Source organism: Salarias fasciatus, chromosome 15 (genome assembly GCF_902148845.1).
Source record: "Salarias fasciatus chromosome 15, fSalaFa1.1, whole genome shotgun sequence".
Lineage (NCBI taxonomy): Eukaryota > Metazoa > Chordata > Actinopteri > Blenniiformes > Blenniidae > Salarias > Salarias fasciatus.
In genome coordinates, this window is record NC_043759.1 from 20,816,590 (window position 1) to 20,836,623 (window position 20,034).

At 44.1% G+C, this 20,034-nt stretch overlaps 1 protein-coding gene across 3 annotated transcripts in view; it reads right to left on the reverse strand.

The window, feature by feature from the left end:
• plcb1l (phospholipase C beta 1-like) overlaps positions 1–18,793 on the reverse strand; it is a 105,643-nt gene extending 86,850 nt beyond the window's left edge. For 2 of the 3 annotated variants that reach the window (XM_030109802.1, XM_030109803.1), the window contains exons 1-2: positions 18,481–18,793; positions 14,056–14,133 (exon numbers count right to left, since the gene is read on the reverse strand). In XM_030109802.1, the coding sequence (XP_029965662.1) occupies positions 14,056–14,133; positions 18,481–18,579 (177 nt within the window). In that variant the 5' untranslated portion in view covers positions 18,580–18,793. The remainder of the gene's footprint in view (positions 1–14,055; positions 14,134–18,480) is intronic. The other variant, XM_030109801.1, reaches the window with a different exon arrangement.
• Positions 18,794–20,034: the final 1,241 nt, after the last annotated feature.

A 20,034-nucleotide genomic window follows, 5' to 3' on the forward strand; every position in this document is an offset into this window, starting at 1 on the left:
TGGCTGAAAAGCAGCGCTTTTTTGTGTTTAGGGAAATGAAACGCGAAGAGTTTTGAAAATACAGACAGCGTTTCAGAACGCCACCTCCACTTAAAAATGTGTTTTCCATCTCGCTGAATGCTTCAGCTTCACTGAGTGGAATGATGCAGATTTTAAAACTGGAGGTCTTGTTTTCACAATCTTCTGCTGAAAGGGGAAGAGTGTATCTGCTCCCAGGGAAAATCGGGCTTTGAAAGGCTCACCTTCTCACAGACTGTGACATTGTAAACACAGCCAGCCTACACCGGTGCAATGAGAATACTCAAATCTCTGTGCAGATATCCAAAAACTCCAGTTTTGAAGAATGAAAAATGTTACTTCTGCCTGGTGTAAAGCAGCTAAAGTAGCCTGACACAGATTAATACTCAAACGAAAGAATTTAATGTACATGTTAAAGTATGTCTGAAGGGGATCTTTAAGATTTCATTTCATTTCTTGCACTGATCACATATTCATGAAAAGACCATTCATACCACAAAGAAAGCCTTTTGTGAATCACTGACTTCTTCACAGGGTTGGAATATGTGAAAAAAGAAAGAAAAAATGAGAGCCATCTGAAATAGGGAAACCCGGTCGGCCAGCTTGAGATAGTTTGGACATTTGATGACCGGAGTCTGTGGATATGTTCAATAAAAGGTGAGAGATGACTGGAATGGCTTTTGTAAATGGAGTCATTTTAAGATCATATCCGTCTCTCGTCCATCTACCACACTCATTGCCATAGGCATAGTGTGTGCATTAAGCCTAAAGAAAACACACATACTGTATATGTGTCACACCAACTGTTTATATTGGTTCACTGTTATCTATCAGATTTTTCTTTAATGACGGAAATCGTCCGATTCCTGTATGACAGCCGATACACTGTGCTCCCATGACCTCCGTCTATCCACACCACACCGGACAGACGTCATGTGTGTCCCTTCATGTCACACTGTACCCTACTGACCTGCTTTTTAATGATTTTGCGTCAGTTTATCGGATATCTGTTTTGACTGAACTTTTGCATCATCACAATGAGTATTCCACTAACAACTTCAGAAACGAAGCAAACTTTGCTTTTAGCCAATCCTACAGCAGTTCTCATAGTGATAAGGACACTTAAAACAAAGTGTGCTGATCTGACATGAATCCTCCTTTAATTGAATTTCTCATCTCTCTGGTCTCAGTGTCAGAGCAGATGAAAGAGGAGAGGAAGAGATGGAAGCTTCATTACTCTACAAACCCGTGAATCCACAATGTGTCGTCAAAGACCAACAATTAAAAGGAAAGACAAATCACTTAAGAGGAAAATAAGGTGGATTCTTGCTCTTTCTAGATGTGGATCAAATGAGTGCATCAAAAGGAGGAGAAGTAGAATATGCACTTGTCTCATCAGGAAATGATGAAACATTCACGCCACAACAAACTGGTGAGCGACACGGGGCTCCGTTTAGGATCCGCCGTCAAAGCCTGCGATGAAACGGGAAGGAAGTGTTCTCTCATTGAAAGCTCGTCTACAGTGGGACTTCAAAGTCTATTGGCTGAATGCCTTTATTTGAAAGGGCTCCCCGAGGAAAGCAGCCACCTGGCTTGGAACAGCGATGGCAGTCAAATCACAGCAACCGCGGTAGGGGTGGGGGGGGGGGGGGGGGGGGGGGTTCTGAGTAGTTTGCGGTATCAAAAAACAAGCAGCATGGATTGGATTGTCATGGCAACTGGGCTGGGTTTGCGTTTGAAGTGGAGGCATGGGAGCGGAAGGAGAGAGAGAGAGAAAAAAAAAAGAGAGAGTCAGCGTGTCTCTCTGTGTACCAGTTGACTCATAACGGCCTCACCAATTTTAAATGTCATTTGGCTGGAAGCTCGAGTGCTTAAAGGCCTGAGCGATGACTTCTCTCACAGTGATTGATTCAGCATAATTAAAACTGTTAGAACGAATCAATGAGACATGTAATTCATCCCTTATGACGGACCGGAGTGAGTAACAAACTGTTGGAGGAGATCTACAAGCGGCCGGGCCTGACTTTCTGACCTCCGAGCATACAATGGGACATAAACATCGCAGCGGTATTGACTGGCGGCCATGACGGTGGATGTCCAGGCGTAACGCGATCAAGAAACGCTCTAGTAAGCACAGCAGAATCACTTACAGTGAAGTTCATCTGAGGTATGACCGAACTGAGCTGCTCGGTTACTGCTTTGACCAGCCTGTCTGTTAATTTCACCGCAGATGATAATTAATTTAATGAGGAGATTTTAAAAAAAATGCCCAAAGAGCAAATTAATTTGAACTCATTTATCCATGCCTTTTAGAATTTCATTATTATTTCAACTCATCAGCGTGACGACACACAAAACCTGAAGTATGACCACACATTTTCGGACTGCGAGTTTCGGGAGACAGGAATGTACTAAATGTGAATAAAAACTCACCCTGCAGTCCCACCAAGCACAGATCAATAGTGTCACATCTGCAGAGCGGTGTTTTTCTGTCCTCTGCCCTCAGCTGCAAAAGCTCCACTGCGAGATTCAGAAGTGGAGCATATTGATCGGCCCGCTGTGAAGACTCGCTGATTTGGTCATTGTTATTATGTTTCTACCAGGCTCAGGAGGTTAAGCAGTGATCGCAATCCCTATGCGTCTGTTTCGGCTGCAATCTGGGGTTTCTACTACACTCTACTCCATGCAGTGTCGCTTGATGCAGGTACTGTCGCTCAAACACTGAAGGTTATTTAAAAGAGGCTGTACATTACATTTTTGTTCCAGAACACTCCCAGTGAAGCTTGGAATTTTTTTCCCTCTGGAGCTGCATCAAGAATGAGATGTTTGTGGACACATCATTATCAGTGATTATCACAAAAGACGAATTCAGAAATCAAACCACAGACCAACTGCTTTATTGGTTTTGTAGCAGCTCGGCTCTGTGGCTGAGCGGCCACACGTGAAAGCCTGGAAGCTGAGCGGAGCATCGTTATTCATTATTTCCAGACGGCTCAGTTTCTTTGTAAACCGAACATTTCAAAATACTCACATCGCCTTCAAATCGCACCCCATTTAAAATGAACACTTCATTTCCACTGAATGTGAAACAGCGAAGGACACGGATAAATTCAAAGGCAACCGTGGAAAGTCGGGTGTCATGAACTTTCTTTCTATCTCTCGTGAACTGTACAAAGCCTTTTGCTTGTTGGACATGTTGACACTGAAAAATCAGAGGTGGATTAAAAAAACGAGCTTCAACGAGCCGATGCTGACCGATTGAGCTGTGCTGTGATGCAGAGTTCGACAAACAGCTCTGCTCCGTCTCAGGTATGCAAATGTCTGGCAGTTACAACAAAAGCCTGCATTCTGTTACACATTTAAATGTATTCAAATAGCGGCTAGCGCAATTTTGAACTCCAGCCAAAGCTGCCGCCCGGGGGCCTTTAGGCTACAGAGACATAAACTCCAAATGCTGCATGTCACAGAGTCACGATTTAAGCTCACCTTTCATCCATGTTATTTATTACATGTGATATAATGCTGACATTATATGTGTGCTTGATTCTTTGCACACATCAGGGTATCAGAGAAAGTCATCTGACATTGCAGTTGGTTGATAATTTTCCTTCATGGCATTTGAATATTATTAAAAATGCTGATAATAATTATCAGCACAATCAGCATCAACAAACAAACAATGGCCGAAGAAACTAACGGAGAGGTTCAAGCAGAAAGAAATACAGAGGCAGAGACAGAACTGAACCAAAATAGGGAAAGAGAAATTGAGGCAGAACTTTTAGCTGACTGCAGTCTATTGAGCAGATAAAGTCAATTTACTGGCATCACTGTTAACCATACATCTCAGTGCTCCACATCAAAATTTCATTAGGCTCTCTCTTTGGCACCGGAAAGGTATCCCTGGATTTATTCTTTTACGCTTGAAATAAGACAGGCTTCCCTGACAGTGTTCAAGAGAGCGGATGAAGACGGCTAAAGAGAAAGGCGGCACAATTATTCCAGTCATTTTCATCCAACTTAAGTCCACCTTTCTTTGTCTTATCCTTCTTTATTTTTTACTCCTGTCCTGGACGCCGTGTGTGAACTCCGCTGGCTGAATAGAGTCAGCACAATAGAGAGCCGTTTTGAGTAAGTGCTGTTGAATTAGGGCAGCTGAAGTATTATAAATACCTGGACCTATGAGACGATGAGCATCCCAGTCATCCTCTTCATGTATTTTAATGAGGCAGTCAGACAGAAGGCCTCTGATTAGACCCCAACTGCCGCCTTACTGTTACCAATCACTCACTCCAACAACATCATCTATTCTGTGACTGTAGCTCATTATCACTGGTGATTAATGTAGGCTTCAGACCCGACAAATGAGTCTGTGTCTGCCACTAACGTAGCAAAAGTTAATCCACAGAGTTACTCCTCCCTGCAACCAGGTAGATAAGAGATCAATTCAATATACTGCAATATGTCGCTGCGGCCCATTCTGTGACTTTCAACAAGTTGAGCTTTTATTAGGATCTATAAAAGGAATGGGACATAAAATTTTGACTGTGTTATCCTTTAAACATTAATCTGAGAACTCAAAGTCAACGTTTTGCTGAGACATTAGTCACTGGCCTGGAGGAAAAATTATAGAGGGGGAGTAAAATTAAAAATGGTTTTATTGTACAATGAACTCTAATGAAAAGTGGCATCAAAATGAATCACAGGTTCTTAAAAAAGTTAAGCCTTCACCACGTGGGGATATTTATTTATAGTACACAATATTTCCACAACTTAAGATGTCCCTGTTATTTACTTGGCCATGACTTCACTAACTTTTAATACTGACTGCGGGTCACAAATGTGACTCTTCAGCTTCTGCTGCATCGTCAATTTCAAGTGCTGACTGGTTAAGCTTATCACCTAAATCCAGGGTTTTAGCTGCTCTTCTGAGCAGACCAGTGAGAGCTGCTGGCTTCTCTTACCCTGGCAGGCTCTGCCGAGGCACTGAGATTCACACTGAAGACTTCTGGCACCGGGGGAAGCTTCAATCAGTCGAAAGATTCGAAAACAGCCAAAAACAAAAGGCGTCCTTTTTCTGGATCGGTGCCTCCAACTTTTTGCCAACGAGCTAGAGTTGTTCAGGAGAGGAAATGAATAGACGAGGGTCCCTCCTCCTCCTCCTCCTCCTCCTCCTCCTCCTCCTCTTCTTCAGTGTGCCTCGGTGTTACGTGCTTGCCTACTCGAGCACAGCTCTGCAGAAAAGAGGCCCTAATCAGAATTCAAGGAGAAAAACAGGACTAACTCAAGCACAAACAAAGCCGTCTGAAGTCACCCAGGAACTGCTAATCCTAAATAGTTTGGCAGTGCTATTCTCCATTTAACACCTTTCCTTTTCTCCCCTTGATTCTCAGCTGTACAGACAAGCTACTTACTCTGCAGTGCCGCTGTTCCTCTGCCATGATAGTTCTGCCCTGCCGAGCACACAGATTGACCGTTTACATTCACTTGCTGTTGTTCATGAGACCTAATAAATGTTATGAATGACACTGTATAGAGTGGAATACCTGTGGTCCTTCGTTGCCATGTTCATATGTTCTCATCATTGTATATTTCTTTTAATGTAGAGTTATTTTTGGCCGGCTGACATGATAACACTCTACACCACTGTATTTATCTTTGCAGACAAATTTCATGGGGTCTTGCATTTGTATTAGAAATTGTCAAACAACGGTCAGAACATTGACATACAATCTAAAACCTGGTAGTTCTGTACAGTGTGGGGATTGATTAATGAATTACTTATAGTTTTATATTCATTTCATTTTTGTTTGGAGATGCACATTAAAGAATTACATAAGAACCATGCAACACTAAGAAATAAAAAATGCAACATCAATTTACAAGCCTTTGCCAAAGGTTTCTCCTGTATTGGTCCAAAGTCAACTCGGATCGTATAAAGCCTCCAGCGTCACTCTGAATCAGATGACGTGATTTGTCAGGTGGATGAATGGATGAGTGGGTGACCATCAAACGTTATCAGAGGTTGTAAAGTTCTTGTTGTGACTTTGCTGTGAATGCAGTGTCAACATTCTAGGACATTTTAATGACCAATCCGGGTGTGGAAACCACAATGATGGGCGAGCTTGCAAGAAGCGTGCAGAGTTGGTGAGAAACTTCAAGGGATGGCCAACCCAGTGACTCAATGACGGCAGCACCGGTGAAGTCGAACGCTTCATTGATCCCTTAGATCTTTTCTGCCAACTCAGATATGATTCATTTCTGAGTGGAGTTTGCACATTCTCTCTGTGCGTTTGTGGATTTTTTTCCAGCTTCCTCCAAGAGTCCAAAAACATGCATTTGAGGTGAAGTGGTGGCTCTAAATTGCTTTTAGGGATGAATGTGAGCGGGTGCGGCTGTATGCTTGATGTGTTCGCCCTGTGACGGACCGGTGACCTGGTTTGCGTACGGCACTTTGACTCCCTGTGGTTGTTGTTAAGTGCTTTATAAATAAAGATGGACTGGACTGGATACAGGGTGTACCCTGCCTTTGCCCGAAAGTCATAAAGTTCTGTAATTGTGGTGAATTTAGCGTGTCTGCGAGATTGAAGATCTTCATCTCCAGTAAGTTTCAGAACTCCTGATTATTATGTTGACTTCGGTCGGTAAGTCAAGCCATTTCTATGGCAGCACTGCAACTTTACATCAGACCTGGTGCAACCTCTCTTGAAAATAAATATATTCTTAAAATATGTCACTAAAATGTTTATTATCGTCTTCATCTTCGTCCTATTTTTCCTTTTTCACTCGGCCTCTTTCTCCGTCGGCCGGGACAGATGAAATAGGGCCGAAGTGTGCCAGGCTCTAACTTGACAGAGGTCACAATTCACTTTCAGTGGATTGGCTGCAGATTTATGCCTTGTCTCGCACTCCGGCATTGTGCTGACGAAGGTAGAGGAGCAGCAGCCTCAGTAATCACAGAAAATTGCTGTGTTGGGGGAAACAGATGTGTGAACTCTGCTATAACGGAGAGGAGAGGAAAAGGCTTTGTGTTTGTGCGCGCACATCCAACGTGTATTAGGCTTAACGATGACCCAAAACAGCCTTACTGCTGGGAGACATACCCCCTCACAAGCCCCTCACACAGGTCTGATTTTTGAACAAAGTGGAACGTTCCTCACCTCTAAACATCACTCAGGGCCGTATGCTGAGTGCATGTCCACCAAATGTCCTGAAACCGGCACCCCGACGAAACAGAAATCTCCCACGGGAACATATTTAACCTTTGCTATAACCACAGCCTTCCGAGGGAAACGCACACCAAAAAACACAACACACACACACACACCATACAAGGGAACAATGATATCAGTTTCAAAGCAGCAGCATTCTTCTGAATACAAGCGGGGCAGAGAGAGAGAGAATGTGACATTTCCAAGGTGTGTGTGTGTGGTCGCATGGCAACTAAAACAAAATGCTGTTAATTTGACTGAGTCAGTCCACTTCTCGGAGCTGCTGGCTCCTCCCCTCAAACCAGGCTCAACTCACAGGAGCAAACATTATTTTTAACCCACTGAAGAAACACCTGTTCTTGGCTGGACATTACTGGAATGTCTGTGTTTAAAAGTGTGTGTGTGTGTGTAGGGGCGTGCTGATGCACGTGTTTAAATTTGAGCGTGTGAACTGAAGCGTGCGATACTACACTTGCATGCAAATAAGGTAAGTCAGACTGGTCTCCAGTTACCATGGCACTGTACACAAGATATGTAAAGCAGGCGGCCGGCCAGCTCTCAGACTGGAAGCGGGGACTCAGTAGTTTGTGTCATGACAATAATTCATCGTGTCATGTAACTGAAAGCCACACTGGTGATGACTTCGCGGGCTATTTATACCTCATTGCCCAGCTAAATTATTGTGAATGAAGCCAAACGATTAGAAGCTCAAAATAAAAGCAACACCGACCTGCTCATCTGTCACAGACACAATTCATCAACTGCTATTTAAGAGCCCATTCAAAAGTCACTGAAGTTTTTCCACAAGGAGCTCTGCATGTTTTCTAAACTCAATAAGCATGGTTACTGATCAAAAATGGGATCTCTTATTTTTCCCCAAACAACTGCAAGCACAAAGCACAACTGCAGGTCTTGATAAAGTTTTGGGGGGAATAAAGAAAAAAAAAAGTTGCAGTTTATCAAGCTGCAGTCTGTTGGTTTCTATGTAAGCTACTATGTAGTCCTCTCTGTCTTCAATATAGCAAAGAAATAATAGAGAAATATCTCGAAACATAGCTTTAGTTTGCCAGCCGCACAAATGCTTTATGTTCCTTCAAAACAAGCAATCTGCCAGCGCTGCGTGCATCCGCACCTCATTTTCAGACCAACATGAATTTGGATGCGCGGATGTGTGCAGGTGCATAATCTGAGCCAGGGAGGACAAAAAAAAACAACTTTGTTCGGCAGAAAGTAGCAAATGCATTGGCACATCACTTGGTATGTAGCACTGGCTTCAGTGTCGGTTTGTGTTGTCTTTGGCTCACACAGTGGAGAGGATCACCTTCCAGTCCCGCGGTTGGCTGTTGGTGCATCAACGGGAGAAAGTAAACAGTATGAAGTGCTTTGAGACTCCTGAAGTGGGTTAAATAGCACTGAGTAAGTTTCATGTAAATCTCCCAACAGTAAAATATACTTGTAGATTATAAACATTAACCTATAGTACCTAAATGATAATTAGGATGTATTTAATGATAAAATATTGATATAAGGTGACAGCTTCGTTTACATTGAGTTGGGGCTTGTTTGTATCACGAATGTTATTGTTAAATCTGATGTCATTGAAACCATCCTGCTAATCGGCTTGCACTTGGCTAAGGATCAATTTTTCCATCAGTGATTTTGTTTGTTTGTGTGGTTTCGAAACAGTAGATCTTTCAAGGTGAAAGAGAAAGCACAGAGAGGCTTAAAACGCCAGCCAAATGGACTCTGAACTAAACACATGCAAACATGGAAGAGTTATGACCACGGGAGTTTACATAGCGAAGGCCTGTTTAAAAATACAGCAGTGCGCAGAAATGGAGACACGGCTCGCGTCAGACTGGAGTCGCACTTTTTTTTCCAACCCACTGAGGAAAAGCAGAGAAGGTGTAACACTGTGTAGCTGTATCGCCGAGCATAAACTACATTCAACGAGTGTAGTGTTGTCCATACTCATGTTTTGGCAGGCAGCCACAAGTGGAAGTGAAAAATCAAATTAGGCTTATTGAATTCGAGACGTTTCAGCTCATAGCCTGAGTAACTTCCACTGTTAAATGATCTCCATATTCCAGACAAACCCTATGATAATTCAATGACAGTACCGTATTTTTCTTCTAATCACTTCTTCCTTAGAAAACAATCATTTTGAAGATGTGGACATATTTTAACTTACTTACTACTTACTACTTACTACTTACTTACTATTTAAAAAACTTACTGAGAGAGGCAAAATCTCCAAGTCTTGAGTCATCAGCAGATCAAGGCAAGAAAAAAAGGCAAAGACGATCGTAACTAAACAGGCCTGACACTGCCGTCAAAACTCAACTGTGTCTTTTTGACCTCCAAACCTGGCTGAAGTCCACCGCTGGATCAAACTGACAGGAGAACTGCTCACTGCATGGCTAAGATGAACCGTGGGGTTTAAGAGGAAAGCCCATCTGTCACTGATCCTCCCTCCTGTCCGAGTCTCCAGACCCACACAAATAAAGTCAACAGCAAGTCCCAAAGCCTGACTGTGAAATCTCAAATCAAGTCCAACTTCTCCAGGTTGGGTTTAGACCTCTGAGCACGTCAGATGAGACCGACAGTGCAGGTAAAGCTGTCATCTCTCCTGGACGACAACAAACTAAGAAAGAATTGATCATTCACTGCATTGAGGGCTCACTGGTTTTATGCCTGTTCCAGGGAATTTAACCAATTTACCACAAGTTGTGAGCTAATGAGAGATGAAAACAACCATAGAAAAACATAATCAGCCTCAATTCACTGTTGTTTGTTCAACCTTGATTCTCAAACGAAGCCAACAAACATGGCCCGTATGATTTTGGAGCCGCACTGTTTGATTGTTGTTGTGAATATAGTCGAGGTAATAGTGTGAGGCACCATCCTGTGTTTGTCTGCCAGCGTGCGCTGTCTGCCAAAGATACATTGTCTTCCCCTTCACACGTTCTGACTGGCTGCTGCTGGATTGATTCAAACAGTTGTCTGCACTTGGTGGAGCTGAGAGCTGATTTGGTTTCATTATGCATGCCGTAATCGTCAGGCTAAAAGGCTGAAGTCCATGTGAAGTCGCAGGCAATTAAATAAATTCAAAGCCAAATAGCTGCGGGTCTGTTTTGATTTTAAGCTTAAAAAGTCATCGGACTAACAGTTTGAGTCTGACTCATCTTCGGCAAACACTGATGCAGTGATGCTCAACCTGAGGTCCAGGATCCCTGAAGAGTCCCATCCTGTCCGCGTTGCCAAAAATAGATTTGCACAAGTCCGGAGCAGACGTGTGTGTGTTTGCCCACCAGCGTTTAGCTCCCCGAGTGATGTTTTGATGAATAACATTTCAGAGAGATGCAAAAATGTATTTTCTTGAGGTGGCAGGCTTGTGCAGTGGTTAGCAATGTCACTTCATCAGAACAGGTTTTACTGGGGTGTTTCTTTATGGATAATTTAGCTTTTTACAACAATTCAAAGTTCAATGCTGACTGAATTTGTTCAGATGTGAGTTATTTTGAGGGTGATCATGTGTATTCCTGACAACCCGTCCTGTGGTTGGCTCCAGCTCCCTGAGGTTGGATGAAGTAAGGAAGAGATGATGATAAATGGATGGGTAATCATGAAAAGAAAAGGTTTTTCCATTTCATTTTCATTAATAGAAGGGGGGGGGGGGGGGGGGGGGGGGGGGGGGGAATTATTCCAAAATTAAACACAGCCTCTTGGGGCCTTAAATGAGTAATTAAAAATGACTCATTATCAGAAAATAATACAGCAGAAATACAAGAAGGAAAGCTGTTACCATCACTGGATGTGTGTGTGTGTGAGTGTGTGGAAGTCAGCGCAGTGGGCACACTCAGTACGGTTCTGCTGTGCTTCTGAAGAATCCGAGGAATGCTTTTACTCTACAGGCCATCAGACTCAGTCTCACACACACACACACACACTACTGGACAGGGCATCGTCGCTTGTTTAAAATGGTCTGCTGAGCAGATGTGCAAGGCCATCACGAAAAAAAAAAAAAACCTTGGGAAAACATGCGTAAGGTATCTTTATAAACACACACAAACACACCTCTGTGTACGGAGGTCTCCGGTAGGCGCCTTACTTTATGCCCTAATAGAGTTTTGCCCAGGCTGTGTTTGGTATCAATTTGAGTTATTATGTGTGGCAGAGCTGTTCTCAGCACTGGGAGACAGAACAGGCACCCGTACACATAAATATGCACACACACACACACGTCTGTGTGTGTGCGTGCACGTTTGACATCAGAAGTGGCCCTATCTGTCTTGTTGTCATGCCCATGGGGGAAGTCTTTCTTTACTATCAACAAAAAAAAAAAATAAATAAAAAATGCTCAGAAGAAATTCCCACACAGTGTAATAATTTACAGAAGGCTGGGAATAAAACAGATCCTTTCTCCTTTACAAACAGCAGCAGCACACTCATAAATGATGTGGAAGTGTGTGTGGATGTGTGTGTGTGTGTGTGTGTGTGTGTGCGATCAGAGGTGAAGTCTCACTCAGCCCGTCTGTCTCCGCTCTGCGATGGCCGCTGCCTTTATCTAGAAACACATCAAATCAATGCCGCTATTAATTAGTCCACCTCTGACTGCTGCTGGTGCACAGGAGGAGCAGAGCAGCGGCGGGCATGCGCTCGTTTCCTCCGGTTCCCTGGACTCGGCAGCCGCAGACGCAAATAAACAGACCGGGCTGGGATCGCGTGCGCAAACCGTGCACTACAATTTCCAAGGTTAGACGAAGAGGAAGTTGCTTGATAAGACCGATGAAACTGATAGCATACAGTATTCCAGATTTCACAACCTTGTTCCTGGTTGTTATGAAACTCTGGGCCATAACTGGCGAGCTGGAAAACACACAATGCGCCGTGGAATATTCTCACAGGTGTCATGTTGAGCACTGCAGGTGCAGCAGTTCAGGTTTCTTTCACCGGTTGAAGTGAGCGAGCCTCCTGAAGACAGGTCAGTGTTGAGAAGGACACAGGGAAAAGTCGAAATTTGGTGTTTTTCAGTTCCGGGCTGTTTCCTGGAGGTTGTTTGCCATTCTATTTGATCTCGCAACGTCACACTGACTTCAGTGGCTCGGGTCCACAAAAATTCAGCCTTTCGGTAAAACGTGTATTCAGAGGCGAACAAACTCATTCCGCTCTGTTACTCCACGGCATACACTTTGATTAAAGCATATTTTACAAATCCCACTGGGCCTGTTAGTACCACAGAGAAAGAGCTCTGAGCTACATCAACTGACTTTGAATGTATTTTTGGTCATTACGCTGCTCTTTCTCAACCCGACTGACAGAACCACTGTAATGCAGCTTGCAGACAGCATTCGTAATTATTTTATCATGAGGAGTTTGTTTTCTGTTCCACATGATAGGTGCCGTCACTGCGTCTGAGCGCGACGGGAATGCAGGTGGCCTTGGCTCAACGCTGTACTTGTGCTTGACACTGAGTGCTTCCTGCTGCACTCGGGAGCTTCACCAGACAGCAATGAAACAGACAAAGGATCACTAAATGAAACACTTTCTCACATGCATGCAATCAAACAAACAACAATTAATAAAGGAACATCCTGGATTGATCTCCTTTCAATGAAGAGTTGTATCAAACATCAAACACCTGAATAGTGCATTCATTTGAGTCCCAGCATGATTTTAAAAGGCAATTTCTCTGTGCTCCCCCACACAATTTGTGATCCCGCTTCAATACACAGACATGTACTGCGACGATTACAACAGATTTTCCAGTGTGGCCACCACGTCGTCTCATGGCGTTGCCATGGTAGTGAGCTCTGTGTAACGGCAGAAGTAAATGAGAAAGTTTGATAGTTTGAAGCAACTGTCTGTGAAATCTGTTGACAAACGAGACCTTTGCGGCGGTAATAAAGCAGCTTTCCAAGCCGGAAGAACCGCGACCTTCCCATGGCAACACAACTCATATATAGAAGAAGTGTGTTTCTGAAGGCAGAGCTGCATCATGAGGAGGGATTATGTTATACATCCACTGTAAACACAGACAGTCTGCTCTATTCCCCCCCTGCTGTGCCTGGAGATGCAGACCGTCCGGTCTTCATCTTTTGCTGAGACTTGTTCGTATACGTGTCAAATGAAAAGAGAAACAAAACATGTTTCGACTTTTGCCTTGGATAACAAAAAAAAAACAAAGTAGTTGGGTGTTCCGGCACCTTCCACTCGTTAATCATCTGGGTGGTAAGGAAATCAGACATGCCACTGACTGCTTCAATCAACCTCAGCTCTGTGTTCTCTACCACGCAGCGGGGGTGTGCCGTGAGGGGAGGAGGCAGGTGATCGCAAAAACAAACACTCTGAATATTCATGTGCTGATTCCACTACTAATGTCACTCCTGCATAATTACAAACATTTCAACAATTTTATCAGGAAAGACCTTAAACAAACCTCCCCGCACATCGTTTCCTCACACACAGCTTTCAGGATTACATCAGAAACTAAAGTTCACTCTTTCTGTGACAATAATGCATTAAATTGAAAGACTGTTAGTGAGGGGAACATTTTTAAAGTGAACTAATCACATAAGAGCAGTTCATATACTCAAAGCATAATTATTACGTGTGTATTATGAGTCTCGCCGCGTTGGGTCGATTTGGTATTCAGCAACACAGAAATTGAGTAAACAGCAGCCGTTGCAGCTGTGATCACACTGAACGAAACTTGGCACAATAAAGTGTGAACGAGAGTGTGGCTTGATGAGTGTTTAAGGAGCGTTCCTCAAAATGAAATCTGTAAATAAGACGCTAAATACCACCACTTGCTGGTGTGACGTCTTACCTTGTTCTGGTCGGTCCAGTACAGGAAGTAACCTTTGGGGTCAACTGTTAGAGTCACTGGGGTCACAGTGGTGGAATCCTGTAGTAAAATAAAGAAAAGACATCTGGCGTCAATGTGTGTGTGTGTGTCTGCTCACGTGTGCACATCCCTGCCTGAGCTTCTGCAGGCGCACACACTTTGGTGCATGAAGCAGAAGATTCTCTGGCGACACCAATGCATTCACTTTGACGGGATCAAAGCATAGTTATTTGATTACCACTTGCATACCAGAATCTGAAATTACATTAAATCGGGTGTTCATGTTGCAAGCACACACACACACACAATCCTTTCCTTTAATGGCTCTTTCTAAACCATGACCTGGCATCAGCAGCAATGACCAAAGTCTGCTTTCCGACTGTGTTTGTGTGTCTGTGTCATGACTGCAGGTTGTTTCGCAGTCGGTATTTCCATTTCCCCCCGCTCTGGTAGCAGACGAATGCTTCACCCCCCCCACCCCCAGTTTCTCCGCACAGACGGCTCTGAGTCTCACACACACAGCTTGACCCTGAGGCGTACATGGCAACACCAGATATTATTGGATGCTTCTATAAAAAGCAGGAGCCTTCGCCTTTTTCTGTGCGTCCACGGTGGCCGTGGCAGAGCTGAACAGTGGCATATTGTCCCCTTCAATCAGCCACGGCGGCAAGATCAGAGCGATGGAAGCCGCTTTTGCGGCGCAGAGCAAGAAAATCTTCAAAGTGTCTTCATGAAGCTTCTAATGATGTCCCTATCGCAGCTTTGGGGAGACAGAGCTAATGGTCTGCATCTGCTTCACACTTGTCACATTCGGGGTGTGATACACGCGAAACTCGCGCAGAGAAACGCTGCGTAAAGGGCTGGACGGGCAGATTCAGAAGGACACAACACGGGAGTCTATGTCGAAGCGTAAAGAAGCACTAAAAATCCCATTAGCATCTGAAAAAAAAGTCAATCGCAGAGGATGAAACCTGACACCGCCGCTCCGTGATAGACTAGTACAAAAATCAATGAATCGATTGAAGAGAAAAAAATCAGCCCTGAAAGAACAGGAAAAGAAGAAAGAATGTGAGAGGAAAGTAAATGAGTGACTCATTTGACGTCGGGAACAGTATCACAAGCTTTCGCGACGTTCGCTATGGCAACCCACCATTCCCATGAAATCTATTAGAGACTCAAGAGGAATCGTTTTGGCTCCGTCCACATGATTGCACAATCTCTGCAGGCTTGATTGAATGACAAAAGACGCAGCTCATACCTCTGAATGCATGCAGCGTACGCAGCATTTTATAGCTCCGGGGCAAGAAAAAAAAGAAGCCTCTGTATTTACGCACAGCGTCTCGTCCCTCATCCTGCACATAACACTGATCTTCAGTCAAGTTACAGTCCGTTTTCTCCAGTTTAGATCAAGATCTCGTTCTTATCCTCTATGAAGTTACGGGATGATAAAATCCTCAATCTACAACTTCTCAGTCAGTAGTTTATACTTCCAGTAAACTAATTCAAGGATTCATTTGCTCGGCATGAATAATGGACTGTGTGTGTACGAAGAGAAGTCAGAGGAAGGAATAAAGATGGCCTGAGAACACAATGAATCAACCTAATGACATGACGGCAGTCATTCTGACCAGTTTCTTTCCTAATGCCTTATCCCTCCACGGCCACTTCCACAAATGCATTAAGCCATTAAGAATTCTTAGCTAAAGACTTTCTTGAGGGGCTACAGATTTGTGGAGAAAAAAATAATTTAAAAAAAGCACTGTGGATTACACTTGAGAGTGATTTGCTTTGATTAATACCTCCAAACGGGGCACCGCCTGTGTCTTTTAACCGTCATTTCACTATTTTGTTCATTTCTCATCAGTGCGTCAACATTAGGCAGCGATGTCCCGCTTTTTTTGGGTGTTTTTTTTTTTTTTTGCTGAATTAAGATGAGATCAGTGACTGACTTGCCAAAGTACAAACAGCCTGGAGGAACCGATCCCAGCCACGAGACACTGCCATCAGTTTCAGCGAGGAGTCCGTACTATTAGCCATCATCACCTGAGGGGGAGTGTAAGAGCCCGGATTTGGGCTCAGCACATTTCTGTTCTCCATGCTAATAACACATTCTGCCACTTTTCACAGATTCTTAAGCTCCCCTGCGGAGCCTGATAATATCTTATTCAACAGGCATCACATCAAAGCAGCATAATACAAGTGTAAGCTTAAGGAAATGTCTGTGCGCCGACTCTGCGCCATCGCTCGCAAATTTCCCACTTGCCAGGGTCCGTCAGTGATCGTTAAGACGGCGGCTGGCTTTTCCGGGAGGATTTGGACGGCTGCCCGTCCTCCATCCTCTCCTCGCAGAAAGCATTTATCCGAGCCTCATGTGCCATTTGAACCGGCAGACGAATAAAAACACAGCCCGGGCCATATTTTGACCCGTAACATGGAATTTCACCAGCCAAACAAGCGGCTCGCTCTCCGCAAGTGGCAGCAGAGAAACAGCGCGACGTCTGTGCCTGTCTGCATGAGACAGGCTGGGGAGGTCTGGGGACTTTGAGGCAAACATTTCGAGAGGTTTTTCAGATTGCCTCTCTATTCTTCTTTTTTTTCCCAACAGCCAAGCACCGAGCACAGTGTGCTGTCTACACCGCTTCTCCTCACCAGCTCAGACACTTCTTCCTCTTCTGCTCAGAATCCGCGGCTGCTGTTTATGCAGCACACCATTCACGCACAGTAAACAAAACTTCACACTTTTCATGTCTTCGGCAGTGAAAGGGAAATTTGTAATTTCCACTGAAATACAAAAAAGAAATCCCCCCGAGAGTAAAGCAATGCAAGAAACACAAACATATCAGAGTTTTTCTTCTGTTTGTACATTTTCTTCTGGAAAGAGGCGAGACTGGAATCCAGCATCCAGAGCAACAATAAGAAGAAAACGGTTTAATTCAATCCTTTCCCACTGACTATTTACTGCAGCTTTTCTTTTTTCTCTCTCTCTCTCTCAGTCTGGCTCAGAAATCCTCTGTGATTCTTTCCATGAAATGATACAGGGCGGGAAGAGGAAGGAAGGAGTGCATGGGAAATGAAACAGAGACGGTATCTGTGACTACGGTGTGTGTTTTCACAGGAAAAGGCCTGGTGGGCATTTGGTTCTGGAGATAGGCCCACAAGTTGAAAACTACAGCACACAAACATCGCTGTGAGGGGGAAACACACTCACACCTCACACCCCTTCTCACAACAAACCAGAGAGAGAGAGACGGAGCCCGGGGAATCGGCTCTCATCAGTGGATCACTAGTCCAGGAATTACTCCAGTTCCCCGAATCTTCAGGTCGATGATTGACAGAGTGGCAGGTTTGCACGTGTGCATAATTTCCTCCTCTGCCATCTGCACGGACTGCATTCACACTCCGAGATCGCTCAGCCACGGAGGCCATCTGGGCTGAGCACGGCTCACCTGAGCTCAGACGACCTGGATATGTATTTGTAAAGACGAGCTCATGAAACTGAGATACCTGTTACAGTGAGTGTGTTCTTTTTTTTCATTTCCAAAGTGATCACAGCTGCACTCAGGTTCACATTGTTGCAGCACAAATAAAAGATCATTCACAATTGCTGAAAAGAACGGATAAATGCATGCTGTCAGTATTGTTAGGCAGACAAATAGCAGGGGAATCTTTTTATGTGTGTGGAGAGAGCACTCAGAATCACTGCATTGAACATGAAAATAATCATTAAGTGCAGTAAGGTCACTCCATGTCGACTCAGCCTGAAGTGCACTGGCTGCTTATGATTTTCCTCCCAGGCTGAGTGGAGGTGCAGTGCAGGCATACCTGTCTGCTCAAAGGCTACTTCTCAGTGCAGTGTGGGAATACTTTTAATCAAGGTCATTTCAATGCAGATTTACATGCTAATGATATCAATATAATGCATGGATTAAAATGAAAAAAAAAAATCAACTTAGACTGCAGCTCCTGGATACATCAATTCACCAGAGTTAAGTGATAAAACCTCCCCAGTGAGAGGAGGTGAGGATGAGGAGGATTAGTTCAAATGTTTAGCTTGATTTTGAGGAGCAGATTCACACACGGGCATCCACGCGCGTGCACGTACAAATATTGTAAATTGGGATAAACGTACACAGAGCACATGTCAGAGCTCACTGGAGCCGCCGTCTTTCTCTACAACGCAAAGCAGGAAGCCGAGAGCAGTCAGCCCTCTCTCCTCCCCTGACAGTGCCATAAATCCATCGGCTACTGTTGCACGAGGAGCCTATGGATTGTGTAATGCTGGCACGCGCATGCAAATTCCCCATGCAAAAAAAAAAAAAAAAAAACCCATCCGACAGTGAGTTCAAAGAAAGAAACAGAGAAAAGAGAAGAGAAGACACACTTGTGGCCTGTCTGACCATTACTTACATCATCCCATTTCATAAATTTGTTGCCCTTTCTGAGGCTCTCTGGCACGGACACTGGCTTGAGCTGCAGCGCGTGAACTCCCGGCTGTGCCCCGGCCATTGACTCATCTACTCTTCTCGACGCGCGGGCAGGGGCTGAAAATGACTCACTTCACTCTCTCCTATTCTTATTTCTCGTCCTGTTCCTTTGCGGTCTGCTAAAAGAAAAGGAGCCAATCGGAAGCCCACTACTGCTGCCAGTCTGTCATGCCCGCGCTGGCGGCGGTGGCGGCGGCGCGTCTCGGCTTTGGAGCGCAGTGGAGGCGGACGCACTGAGCGGCCGAGCGGCATGCAGCAGCTAAAGACGGGAGAGCATTAGAGAGAGAGAGGGAGAGAGAGAGGGGGAGAGAGAGAGAGAGAGAGAGAGAGAGAGAGAGAGAGAGAGCACGGTAGAGCAAGAGGGGGCATTTGGATGAGCTGCACGTCTGGCAAACTGCACTGTGGTCGGAGGCAGGAGCAGGATGGAGGACTGTGGAGATCTGGCGCCTCCGTGCGTCCGTGGCAATAAGACTGGAAGTGTCCCGGAGCGCTTTAATAATACAAGTTCTGCAGCCGTGATGGCCCTGATCAGAGGTTTTCACGATTTTCCGCCAAATACAATTTGTCTAGAGCCACAAAACATGCGAACTGTCTGAAATCTAAAAGATCTCTTTTTTAAATACTGTTACAAAAAGGCTGTATTGTTGAAGGTTCACAGGTTCAATGTAGGTTCAATTGTATAAACTTTATAGGTGTTGTTTCCGTTTGTACCATTTTTAAAATGTTTTTTTTTTTTTTTTTTACCCATGGATTTTGCAACTTGAGCTATTTTATACATCTTGGTTATTTTAGCCTCTTCAGTTATTTTCCTGTTTGTAGGCACTGTATATTTCTCCAATGGTAAGAGCAGATTTAGGTATACAAGCAATTTTATTTTTTAAATTTGTCTTCTTTTTTCTTAATTTTATGTTTTACCTTATGTAGCTGCTTTTAACCTATATAGTTAGACCACTTTTGAAAATCAATGTGGAATACAAATGAAATCAACTGTTTGTTAAATTACATATTCTGAAAGCTTCATGGAGCCTCGACAGAGGAACTGAAGTGGCTCCAGATGTGGCTCCAGAGCCACAGGTTGAAAACCTCTGATTTAATAGAAACACTTCTCAAAAACGAAGATATAAAAGATGACTGGCTGTCCGAGACTTTCCCCAAAATGGATTGGCTCCATTCTGACTTTAATAATCACCGATAAACTCAAGCAAACAGAATAACATCTATGTATGAATTCCAACTCAACCAATGTAACTTCAGCAGAACGTAATGAGTGAATCAGCCATTAGACTGCTCACACACCTCTAACATACCACAGCAATACCACAAGAAGGCATCTTCATAAAGGGAGATCATTAAAAGTAATGCACAAGTTACTTTCCCAGTTGCTTTAAGATTTGTTTAAATGCTAATTTATTGTCACTTTCCTGACACTGGTGACTTGTACCATTCCCAAAGCGTCTAATTGGGTTGGAAGTTGTCA